The sequence below is a fragment of the Schistocerca piceifrons genome, unplaced genomic scaffold (genome assembly GCF_021461385.2).
Source record: "Schistocerca piceifrons isolate TAMUIC-IGC-003096 unplaced genomic scaffold, iqSchPice1.1 HiC_scaffold_1870, whole genome shotgun sequence".
NCBI classification, from domain to species: Eukaryota; Metazoa; Arthropoda; class Insecta; order Orthoptera; family Acrididae; genus Schistocerca; species Schistocerca piceifrons.
The window spans coordinates 3,060,262-3,074,176 of NW_025727757.1; the positions used below are offsets into that span (position 1 = coordinate 3,060,262).

Genomic DNA, 13,915 nt, shown 5'->3' on the forward strand with positions numbered 1-13,915 from the left:
GGTGTGAGCTGGCTGGCGTTTCCTCGTGGGGATGTGGGGGTGCCTCCCTATGGCCAGCACTGCTGAGGGACCATCCACACACTGGCAACTATATGGACGACATGTGCCACATATGGGGACAGGGCTCCCGTCAATACAAATGAATGACCAGTAAGCTAGTAACTATCAGCTGCACCACCCGAGCTTCCCACGGCAGTCGCCGAACACGATACAACATGTAGTTCAAAACAAAGTGCAGCCAGAAGGTACATACATTTGCAAAAACTCAATTACAGAATTACTGGAGAGGTCAGCTCAGGTATTATCACCATCAAATCTATACCAACGGCCTGAATTCCACTCCACCTAAGTTGTATGCACCCACATAATGTTACAGTCTTACAGTCCCTCCGATCTCTTTTCAGTACGGGCATTTCACTCTACAAAATGGTTACTACGAGACACTACTTGAAGAAATTCATCTGTAATACTGAGTCCACAATCAGACTAATGTCACGATAATGTAAATATCACGAAACCTGGTATAATCAGGTGACAGTCTACAACACTTGTAAACTCAAGTTTATTGCAATAAATGACATTCCAGAAACTTAAGTTTCAACTTTAAATTACATGACTAAGACATTTGTATTACAATTAAGCAACTATTGTCTCTTAAGTAAGTATGAAAGATCTTAAATATCATTTTGGCCACATGTAAGCATGTGTGTGCAAATGTTGAAATGACATAGCATAAAGTTTTGTGTTAGATGATTCAAACCCAGCAAGTAATAGGATTGTTAACTAAGGGCAATAATACATTACATATCCAAATATAGCTAGATGCGAATCTGAAATGTTGAGAAAGTATTTTGTACCTTCACTGGGATTTGAATCCAGCACCTATCATTGTTTTCTAACCACAAATACACATTAAACATCAGCTTAGACTAGCTGTAGCGCGATTTGCATATGTCTGAAACGGAAATAACTTAATGGAAACTTCTGTGTGGAGTGGAAATCTGCCTGCATGCATCATCGTTGTTGACTGCACACAAGAAAATGTTTATTATCGAATTCCTTTTTGCCAGTTGCTACGAGTGACATGTCTTAACTTGAAATGATGGCCCGAAAAGTTTTGTGTGACAGTTGAAATCAACACCACCCATCATTGTTGAAAAGACACGTAGAGGCGATAAAAATAAAAATTACTTTTCTCCTTTGGTTTGATGAGCACATATTACTATTTCAAATGACACAATGAAATTATTTGCAGACAACCACAAATACAACGGATGCTAACTACTATGGACATATCCCTGGGAACAATTTCTTAGCACAAAAGACCTTTGTCACACCAGATGCATATTGTTACATTCTGAGGACTCATTAGCCTCTGATTGTACATTTTTTTCTAAGGACCAAACATTTTCATTTTATCAAGTTAAGGCCCAATGGGTCAAATGTCCACCCAACCATCCTGGTTTACATTTTCCTTTCTTTTTTTTAAACTGATCAATGCAAATGCTGTGGCCTTTCCCTTGAAATGCCACTATCTATTTCCTTTCCCACATTTGAGTGCTGTAGATTCTGCTTCGTCTCTTATGGTCTTGCAGTCGATAGGACGTTTAACACTAAATTACTTCTTTCTTTCTTCCGCAATATTTGCTATTGAATTAAAGTGTTGCATGATGGTTAACTGGTCACATTTCATGACGTTTGCCAGTAATCAATTGGGCCATACTGGTAAACCACCACATCAAGACAAACCAACTCAAAATTAGAAAATTATTTTCCGATTTGATTTGTTCAGCGCACTTACCACATACACGCACAAAATACTTTGTGCACCATTTTCAAAGGCTTAAACAACAATCTTCATGACCATCAAGAGTACAACATTCAGTAAGTCACTCCAAGAATAATTTATAACTTCCAATAAAAAATTATGGCTGATAACTAAACTTATTGCAACCTGTATGAGAACATGTAAAACAAAATCTCTATGATCTTATGCATGAATCTACTTGTTTCAGTAAAATTATGGGTGGCCCTTTTAGGCAATATGCATCAATGTAGTACGCCACATAGAAAAAATTATGGACTTTCTCACGCAATTGCACGATACTTTTTTAGGCCTCCTTTTACCACCTGGAATTTATCTGGAGGGATTATCTGTGCTACGTAAGCTACGTTTACTGAAGACAAGTCTCGTCTTTGCAATGACCGGTTGTGTTAATAGTAACAGAAGAAACTACAATAATGAATGACCTCTTCAAAAAAACATTATATTGGATAAACAAAGCTGCTTAGTACCACCTCAAAGTAAAAAATAAATTTCTTCAGAAATTATAACAAAAGGAATCCACTTCGAGAATAACAATGGACCCATTCTCAGAACAGCAACTGCGTATGATTGACTTACTTATAAATCAAATGCATCTCTTCTCTCAGTAAAATTATATGCCTTAGCACAAAAATAAAGAAATAGAAAATAATTAACTTTCCTTGACACAATACCACACTACTGCAGCTATTAATACAACAAAGGTACCAGGAGAACGTTCTGGAAGTTTGATTGATACTTGTCACCGAGTTTTGTTCTATGATCTAGTGTTGGTGCAACCTAAACTCTTAGAAGATGACAGCTGCTCAGGTGGGAGAAACATTTCCTGCAAAAATTTCCATAGGCTACAATAATTCCAGTAAGGCAGCTGACAATTATGTGATTTTATTTCATCGATTACAAAATCAAGTCGAAAGTACACATTAGGTAGGTAAGGCCACTAGTGAAAGTTGATTATTGGTAAACAAGGAAAAGAATGTTTTGTAAAGGCTGTAATTAACCTCCAGGAAAAGGAAACGCTCATCCAGTGAGGAGCATCCTCCGCTATCAACAAAACAATGGCACTGGACTAAAAGTTTGATGGTCTGTTAAAATGGCTCTAGCTTCATATGATTAAGCTCTGTGTTCGAGTCACTGATCAGCCGAACACTAAACAACTATGAAAAGACCCTCTTAGCTTCTGCTGAGTTCAGTTAAACAACATAGTCCGACAATTAGAAGCTCACCATCAACCTTTCCTATACCAGAAATTTTATTTCATTACTGAACCAATGATCATGTCGATTATGTAGAGTGCTGTATCTGTCGTATGTAGAGTCTTTTATCTGTAATGGAAATTCTTTGGTAACGTATACATATTTCAGTTATGTGAACTTTTGGAACAAAGTTTAAATTAAGCTTGTTAATGTAAATAACTACTGGAATGATTATTATGTAATGCACTGTAAATGACTTGGTCCATAGTTAGGGAATGCAGGGTTGAATGTAAAAAATGTGGGGAATCCCTGCAGCTACAGAAGTAGCCTGGCAGAATGGAAAAGGTGTCGTTCACGCAAGCGGCAACTTGTCCCTTGCGACGGCTAAGGAGTCTGGCTTGAGCAGTGCTGTGGTTAATATCTCGCTAGCAGTAGCGGAACATTGTGGCTCATTCTTGCAGTTTTGAGGCAGAGGAGCTAAGAGTGTTACTTATGCACCTTTGATTCTGCATTTGGTGATACCATGTATAATGGCACGGTTTTCGGCCCTGCAAAAATATAATTCAGAAGACCTATAACAGGGCGAGGCCAACAGTACTGCCATGACTACATCGCCGCCATGTTAACAGCCACTGCAAATCACGCCACCAGTGCCACCAGCCTTCCACCAAAATGTTTATATTTGGCACTCTGTAAATGGACCAGGTATTTGCGAAATTTGGTTGATTTTCATAATAATCGTGGTATTGCTAAAAGCTCTGTCTTGCACCTGTGATTATCCCAAATCACAAACCTCACCAGGAATCCTATCCTAGTGAATTTAATTCCGAGTGTGCTAATTTATCATGAAAAGACTATTCAGAAATAGTTGTGATTACTTTCTGATGTGTGGAGTTGTGTTTAAAGTTCAGTTTTATAGTTTGAGAAATACTACACTGCCAGTGTGGTTTTCAATCTATCTGCAATCATTTTCTTAAATAATTTGCCTTACTTAAAAAAGTACCAGTAAATAGTAAAGTTGTTAGTTAAAAGAATAATAATATTGAATAGAAGTAAAAAAGATTATTAATTATGCACTTTGATCAGAATTACAAAGCTCTATCACTGTTCATTTTATGAGTAGGTGTTTGAACTTGAATATAAAATTTTTTTGGCATTTGCACAGTCAACCATATTTTGAGAAGGTTAAAAGACTGCTTTTCAAAGCACACTTGTTATTTGAAGAGTTATAGTTTGTTGTGCTTCACTTAATGAATAATTATTCATGACAATACTCACAATTCCCCATACACACTTGAGTAGTTTTGTTAATGAGCATGGTTCATCAAACCATTAAAGTTTAATAGCCCTCATGTGCTAGGCCAGTTGGTTAATGAAGCAAAGCAAAGGTCCCTCCAGAGCCACTGTAGTTAGATTTGCTTTCTGTTTAATTGCTTCAAACTGAGCTCAAGAAAGAAATATTTACTGTGTTTGCTATTTTAATGCAAGCTGGTTCATGTAATGGCATAGAGAAACTCTACTAAGCAATGATGTTATAGAGTATGATCATAATAAACCCCGATTTAAATCAGAATCATTTCATGCTCTGCGCTGTTCAGTAATGCTATTAGTATCATGTGTGTTGGTGACCAGTTGTATTAACTGCTGCATCTAGTTCATTCAAGGTACATCGTCTTCACTTCCAAGTTAGTACTACATTTATCTGCAAGGTTAGGTTACTGTGTTCTAGTGCGAACAGATGTCAAGTAAGAGTTTAGTAGATGTTAAGCAAAGTTAGGTTAGCCCTAGCACTGCCTTGAGCTTTATTACATTGTTTGACAAAAATTCCTAATTAGGCTGGCGACATATTAATACGTAATATTAAACTTGTTTTTGTGCTGGGGAAAATCTGTTCCTCACCCACCTGTTTAGTGTTAGTTATACTCTGCTGGAGTGTTTTGGAAGTGAATCCCAGTCAAACAGATTGTTTGTTCTGTTCCCATTAGGTTATCTCACGGTCACAACTTTCTCAAAAATTCCTCATAGAGGTTTAATGTAATCACTGACTGCCATTTATGGTGGTCGGTGTTACCATTACAAGCACTCCCTTTGGAGGAGCCCTCCTGCACCATTCCACCACATGATGGCTGACTTGCTGCTAGTACATTTGTATGGCTGCTTCGGTATCTTGGCATTTTCAGCTCTTAAGGAGGGAGGCAGAGCTTTAGTTGGTAAAGACATTTCCAGCTGGAGTACATCACAACCAGACACACATTATAGAATCAGATATTGGATTTTAAGGTGTACCCAGGACCAGATGTACAGTCAGATCACAATTTAGTTATGACAATGAGTGAAGTAAATTTTAAGAGCGTTGTTACGTGAATTCAGTGTGTAAATAAATAGGATACTGAAGTACACAGGAATGGAATGTGAATTTTAACTTCTATGAGGCTCTAGATAATCTGATATTGAATGGCGATCAAACGAATTTTCAAGTTCGTCTATATAATCGATGAGAGACAATTCATAACAACAGACAGCCAGAAAAAGACATCCAAACACTACAGAAGTGACCAAGCGCTGGTAAGTGTGATAGCTTACGCACAATGAGCCAAACAGCTCATGAATCCAACTTACTGACAAAAATAACAATATCCAGAAGAATGGAAGACAAAGCTTATGATCTGTTTGAGGATGCTAAATTTGGAGTAATGGATCCAGGGAGGACAACTTGACCTTCAACCTTATAGTGGCAGGAATGTGTGAGAAAAATCAAGAGATATTTATTGGATTTGTAGATCTTTACCTGACATTTGACAGCATGAAACAGTGAATTTTTTTTTCTCTAAAAGGTACGTATATGGTACAGCAGATAACATAGAATATGAGCAATAATCAACAAGAATTGGTACTCTGAATCAAAGATGATTAAAGATAAAGATGCAGGTAGTCTCCACAAATGTTCAGATGAACACTGAAGAATCATTGGTGGAATTGAAGAAACTTCCAGGAATTTAATTAAAACTGAAGGTGAAAACGATTTTGTTTAATAAAATTCACTGGTGATATTTCTGTGTTCACTGAAAGTCTGAATGAATCACCAGAGTTGATGAATGTAAGAAATAGTTGAATGAACACTAAATCAGGATTAATGAATGGAAGAAAGAGGAAAGTATTGCTGAGTAGCAGAAATAACATTGGTGGCAATGTTTACATCGGAATTAAGGACCACGCAGTAGACTGCTTGTAGTGACTATTACACATGAAGCTAATTTACACTGAGGGACAGAGCGTGGTTGTCACAAGGAGTAATGTTGCATGGGAAAGCAGGAGATTCCTTGTAAAACAAAGTTACTAATACCAAGGATAGGCCTTAATTTGTATTGGATGTCCCTTAATGTATGTTTGGAGCACAGTACTGCATAAAAATTAATCGTGGATTATGGAAAAAAACAAGAGGGGAATCTAAGCATTCCAAATTTGGTGCTATACAAGGATGTTTAAACTAGGTGAACTCATAACAGAACTGTGGAACGTCTCTGCAGAACAGGTGAGGATATTGTGATATGTGGAAAACTGTGACAAGTACGAGGGTCAGCATAGTAAGTTATATTTGAAGGCATCAGGGAATAACTGCCGTGGCACTAGAGGTAGTTGTTGAGGTTAAAAACTGAAGGGAAAGACAGAGGAATGCATACCACAAATGACAGTGGATTCTGGGTGCTCATGGCACTGTAAATCTGTTGCTCACACAGATAGACACATTGTCAACAGGAGGCAGAGTTTCTGTTTCGCATGTCTGTGGTTACAGGGACTGGCTGTTACAGCAGTGGGGCAACCAAGGTGGACCACTCCCTGACAAGCTAAGGCTCTGCTGACGTTTGCTTCTGGCTGGTGCTTGCAGAGTGTAATTTTTGTTACTAACAGAAACTTTATAGCAAATTATTGGGTTGTTTTTCCTGCCTCATTCCTGACGAGAACCAAAAATGGTCTCATAAATGTGTGTATGTGTGACCTCTGCTAGATCATTCCAATACATCTAGAGTAACATACAATTATCTCATTTGACATTGTGTTACACATTCAGTGCACTCATACTCTACCTGCCACTAAATTTTCTGTGGATGACATTGCATGAATTATTGCTGGCATTGGTTTGCTGATCTTGATGAGAATAAGTCACTGAACTGTTGACAATAGCTATTTTCTCTACCAACCTATTCTTAATTAACCTCTCTCCCATGATACTATGATCTATTCCTGAGGATACCACCCATGAATGTATGTTCTGATGCTTTTGAGTATTTATTTCTGATCTACCTTACAATGTTGTGTGTGTGTGTGTGTGTGTTGAGGGAACTCACCGCATTTGAGAGACAGTGGCCTTATCAGGTTGAGTAGTCGTGGGCTGCGCAGCAGCAGGTGTCTGGCGAAGTGCGCTGGCAGAGGTGGCGGCAGCGGCGGAGGTGGTGGTGGTTCTGGTTGTGGTACTCAGCTCCGTAACGACTGGTGCGCTGCACATACAGAGAGAGGCAGGGTGTGAGCTGGCTGGCGTTTCCTCGTGGGGATGTGGGGGTGCCTCCCTATGGCCAGCACTGCTGAGGGACCATCCACACACTGGCAACTATATGGACGACATGTGCCACATATGGGGACAGGGCTCCCGTCAATACAAATGAATGACCAGTAAGCTAGTAACTATCAGCTGCACCACCCGAGCTTCCCACGGCAGTCGCCGAACACGATACAACATGTAGTTCAAAACAAAGTGCAGCCAGAAGGTACATACATTTGCAAAAACTCAATTACAGAATTACTGGAGAGGTCAGCTCAGGTATTATCACCATCAAATCTATACCAACGGCCTGAATTCCACTCCACCTAAGTTGTATGCACCCACATAATGTTACAGTCTTACAGTCCCTCCGATCTCTTTTCAGTACGGGCATTTCACTCTACAAAATGGTTACTACGAGACACTACTTGAAGAAATTCATCTGTAATACTGAGTCCACAATCAGACTAATGTCACGATAATGTAAATATCACGAAACCTGGTATAATCAGGTGACAGTCTACAACACTTGTAAACTCAAGTTTATTGCAATAAATGACATTCCAGAAACTTAAGTTTCAACTTTAAATTACATGACTAAGACATTTGTATTACAATTAAGCAACTATTGTCTCTTAAGTAAGTATGAAAGATCTTAAATATCATTTTGGCCACATGTAAGCATGTGTGTGCAAATGTTGAAATGACATAGCATAAAGTTTTGTGTTAGATGATTCAAACCCAGCAAGTAATAGGATTGTTAACTAAGGGCAATAATACATTACATATCCAAATATAGCTAGATGCGAATCTGAAATGTTGAGAAAGTATTTTGTACCTTCACTGGGATTTGAATCCAGCACCTATCATTGTTTTCTAACCACAAATACACATTAAACATCTGCTTAGACTAGCTGTAGCGCGATTTGCATATGTCTGAAACGGAAATAACTTAATGGAAACTTCTGTGTGGAGTGGAAATCTGCCTGCATGCATCATCGTTGTTGACTGCACACAAGAAAATGTTTATTATCGAATTCCTTTTTGCCAGTTGCTACGAGTGACATGTCTTAACTTGAAATGATGGCCCGAAAAGTTTTGTGTGACAGTTGAAATCAACACCACCCATCATTGTTGAAAAGACACGTAGAGGCGATAAAAATAAAAATTACTTTTCTCCTTTGGTTTGATGAGCACATATTACTATTTCAAATGACACAATGAAATTATTTGCAGACAACCACAAATACAACGGATGCTAACTACTATGGACATATCCCTGGGAACAATTTCTTAGCACAAAAGACCTTTGTCACACCAGATGCATATTGTTACATTCTGAGGACTCATTAGCCTCTGATTGTACATTTTTTTCTAAGGACCAAACATTTTCATTTTATCAAGTTAAGGCCCAATGGCTCAAATGTCCACCCAACCATCCTGGTTTACATTTTCCTTTTTTTTCCTAAACTGATCAATGCAAATGCTGTGGCCTTTCCCTTGAAATGCCACTATCTATTTCCTTTCCCACATTTGAGTGCTGTAGATTCTGCTTCGTCTCTTATGGTCTTGCAGTCGATAGGACGTTTAACACTAAATTACTTCTTTCTTTCTTCCGCAATATTTGCTATTGAATTAAAGTGTTGCATGATGGTTAACTGGTCACATTTCATGACGTTTGCCAGTAATCAATTGGGCCATACTGGTAAACCACCACATCAAGACAAACCAACTCAAAATTAGAAAATTATTTTCCGATTTGATTTGTTCAGCGCACTTACCACATACACGCACAAAATACTTTGTGCACCATTTTCAAAGGCTTAAACAACAATCTTCATGACCATCAAGAGTACAACATTCAGTAAGTCACTCCAAGAATAATTTATAACTTCCAATAAAAAATTATGGCTGATAACTAAACTTATTGCAACCTGTATGAGAACATGTAAAACAAAATCTCTATGATCTTATGCATGAATCTACTTGTTTCAGTAAAATTATGGGTGGCCCTTTTAGGCAATATGCATCAATGTAGTACGCCACATAGAAAAAATTATGGACTTTCTCACGCAATTGCACGATACTTTTTTTAGGCCTCCTTTTACCACCTGGAATTTATCTGGAGGGATTATCTGTGCTACGTAAGCTACGTTTACTGAAGACAAGTCTCGTCTTTGCAATGACCGGTTGTGTTAATAGTAACAGAAGAAACTACAATAATGAATGACCTCTTCAAAAAAACATTATATTGGATAAACAAAGCTGCTTAGTACCACCTCAAAGTAAAAAATAAATTTCTTCAGAAATTATAACAAAAGGAATCCACTTCGAGAATAACAATGGACCCATTCTCAGAACAGCAACTGCGTATGATTGACTTACTTATAAATCAAATGCATCTCTTCTCTCAGTAAAATTATATGCCTTAGCACAAAAATAAAGAAATAGAAAATAATTAACTTTCCTTGACACAATACCACACTACTGCAGCTATTAATACAACAAAGGTACCAGGAGAACGTTCTGGAAGTTTGATTGATACTTGTCACCGAGTTTTGTTCTATGATCTAGTGTTGGTGCAACCTAAACTCTTAGAAGATGACAGCTGCTCAGGTGGGAGAAACATTTCCTGCAAAAATTTCCATAGGCTACAATAATTCCAGTAAGGCAGCTGACAATTATGTGATTTTATTTCATCGATTACAAAATCAAGTCGAAAGTACACATTAGGTAGGTAAGGCCACTAGTGAAAGTTGATTATTGGTAAACAAGGAAAAGAATGTTTTGTAAAGGCTGTAATTAACCTCCAGGAAAAGGAAACGCTCATCCAGTGAGGAGCATCCTCCGCTATCAACAAAACAATGGCACTGGACTAAAAGTTTGATGGTCTGTTAAAATGGCTCTAGCTTCATATGATTAAGCTCTGTGTTCGAGTCACTGATCAGCCGAACACTAAACAACTATGAAAAGACCCTCTTAGCTTCTGCTGAGTTCAGTTAAACAACATAGTCCGACAATTAGAAGCTCACCATCAACCTTTCCTATACCAGAAATTTTATTTCATTACTGAACCAATGATCATGTCGATTATGTAGAGTGCTGTATCTGTCGTATGTAGAGTCTTTTATCTGTAATGGAAATTCTTTGGTAACGTATACATATTTCAGTTATGTGAACTTTTGGAACAAAGTTTAAATTAAGCTTGTTAATGTAAATAACTACTGGAATGATTATTATGTAATGCACTGTAAATGACTTGGTCCATAGTTAGGGAATGCAGGGTTGAATGTAAAAAATGTGGGGAATCCCTGCAGCTACAGAAGTAGCCTGGCAGAATGGAAAAGGTGTCGTTCACGCAAGCGGCAACTTGTCCCTTGCGACGGCTAAGGAGTCTGGCTTGAGCAGTGCTGTGGTTAATATCTCGCTAGCAGTAGCGGAACATTGTGGCTCATTCTTGCAGTTTTGAGGCAGAGGAGCTAAGAGTGTTACTTATGCACCTTTGATTCTGCATTTGGTGATACCATGTATAATGGCACGGTTTTCGGCCCTGCAAAAATATAATTCAGAAGACCTATAACAGGGCGAGGCCAACAGTACTGCCATGACTACATCGCCGCCATGTTAACAGCCACTGCAAATCACGCCACCAGTGCCACCAGCCTTCCACCAAAATGTTTATATTTGGCACTCTGTAAATGGACCAGGTATTTGCGAAATTTGGTTGATTTTCATAATAATCGTGGTATTGCTAAAAGCTCTGTCTTGCACCTGTGATTATCCCAAATCACAAACCTCACCAGGAATCCTATCCTAGTGAATTTAATTCCGAGTGTGCTAATTTATCATGAAAAGACTATTCAGAAATAGTTGTGATTACTTTCTGATGTGTGGAGTTGTGTTTAAAGTTCAGTTTTATAGTTTGAGAAATACTACACTGCCAGTGTGGTTTTCAATCTATCTGCAATCATTTTCTTAAATAATTTGCCTTACTTAAAAAAGTACCAGTAAATAGTAAAGTTGTTAGTTAAAAGAATAATAATATTGAATAGAAGTAAAAAAGATTATTAATTATGCACTTTGATCAGAATTACAAAGCTCTATCACTGTTCATTTTATGAGTAGGTGTTTGAACTTGAATATAAAATTTTTTTGGCATTTGCACAGTCAACCATATTTTGAGAAGGTTAAAAGACTGCTTTTCAAAGCACACTTGTTATTTGAAGAGTTATAGTTTGTTGTGCTTCACTTAATGAATAATTATTCATGACAATACTCACAATTTCCCATACACACTTGAGTAGTTTTGTTAATGAGCATGGTTCATCAAACCATTAAAGTTTAATAGCCCTCATGTGCTAGGCCAGTTGGTTAATGAAGCAAAGCAAAGGTCCCTCCAGAGCCACTGTAGTTAGATTTGCTTTCTGTTTAATTGCTTCAAACTGAGCTCAAGAAAGAAATATTTACTGTGTTTGCTATTTTAATGCAAGCTGGTTCATGTAATGGCATAGAGAAACTCTACTAAGCAATGATGTTATAGAGTATGATCATAATAAACCCCGATTTAAATCAGAATCATTTCATGCTCTGCGCTGTTCAGTAATGCTATTAGTATCATGTGTGTTGGTGACCAGTTGTATTAACTGCTGCATCTAGTTCATTCAAGGTACATCGTCTTCACTTCCAAGTTAGTACTACATTTATCTGCAAGGTTAGGTTACTGTGTTCTAGTGCGAACAGATGTCAAGTAAGAGTTTAGTAGATGTTAAGCAAAGTTAGGTTAGCCCTAGCACTGCCTTGAGCTTTATTACATTGTTTGACAAAAATTCCTAATTAGGCTGGCGACATATTAATACGTAATATTAAACTTGTTTTTGTGCTGGGGAAAATCTGTTCCTCACCCACCTGTTTAGTGTTAGTTATACTCTGCTGGAGTGTTTTGGAAGTGAATCCCAGTCAAACAGATTGTTTGTTCTGTTCCCATTAGGTTATCTCACGGTCACAACTTTCTCAAAAATTCCTCATAGAGGTTTAATGTAATCACTGACTGCCATTTATGGTGGTCGGTGTTACCATTACAAGCACTCCCTTTGGAGGAGCCCTCCTGCACCATTCCACCACATGTGGATGGCTGACTTGCTGCAAGGTTGTGCCCTGTGTTCTGTGACATTTGTATGGCTGCTTCGGTATCTTGGCATTTTCTGCTCTTAAGGAGGGAGGCAGAGCTTTAGTTGGTAAAGACATTTCCAGCTGGAGTACATCACAACCAGACACACATTATAGAATCAGATATTGGATTTTAAGGTGTACCCAGGACCAGATGTACAGTCAGATCACAATTTAGTTATGACAATGAGTGAAGTAAATTTTAAGAGAGTTGTTACGTGAATTCAGTGTGTAAATAAATAGGATACTGAAGTACACAGGAATGGAATGTGAATTTTAACTTCTATGAGGCTCTAGATAATCTGATATTGAATGGCGATCAAACGAATTTTCAAGTTCGTCTATATAATCGATGAGAGACAATTCATAACAACAGACAGCCAGAAAAAGACATCCAAACACTACAGAAGTGACCAAGCGCTGGTAAGTGTGATAGCTTACGCACAATGAGCCAAACAGCTCATGAATCCAACTTACTGACAAAAATAACAATATCCAGAAGAATGGAAGACAAAGCTTATGATCTGTTTGAGGATGCTAAATTTGGAGTAATGGATCCAGGGAGGACAACTTGACCTTCAACCTTATAGTGGCAGGAATGTGTGAGAAAAATCAAGAGATATTTATTGGATTTGTAGATCTTTACCTGACATTTGACAGCATGAAACAGTGAATTTTTTTTTCTCTAAAAGGTACGTATATGGTACAGCAGATAACATAGAATATGAGCAATAATCAACAAGAATTGGTACTCTGAATCAAAGATGATTAAAGATAAAGATGCAGGTAGTCTCCACAAATGTTCAGATGAACACTGAAGAATCATTGGTGGAATTGAAGAAACTTCCAGGAATTTAATTAAAACTGAAGGTGAAAACGATTTTGTTTAATAAAATTCACTGGTGATATTTCTGTGTTCACTGAAAGTCTGAATGAATCACCAGAGTTGATGAATGTAAGAAATAGTTGAATGAACACTAAATCAGGATTAATGAATGGAAGAAAGAGGAAAGTATTGCTGAGTAGCAGAAATAACATTGGTGGCAATGTTTACATCGGAATTAAGGACCACGCAGTAGACTGCTTGTAGTGACTATTACACATGAAGCTAATTTACACTGAGGGACAGAGCGTGGTTGTCACAAGGAGTAATGTTGCATGGGAAAGCAGGAGATTCCTTGTAAAACAAAG

The 13,915-nt window shown here is 37.8% G+C and overlaps 1 protein-coding gene across 1 annotated transcript in view; it reads right to left on the reverse strand.

Annotated features, from left to right (window-relative positions):
- Positions 1-13,915, reverse strand: part of LOC124741120 (mucin-2-like) — a 261,502-nt gene that overhangs the window by 135,414 nt on the left and 112,173 nt on the right. Inside the window, exon 13 of the mRNA XM_047248654.1 lies at positions 7,368-7,517. Within this exon, the coding sequence (XP_047104610.1) occupies positions 7,368-7,517 (150 nt within the window). The remainder of the gene's footprint in view (positions 1-7,367; positions 7,518-13,915) is intronic.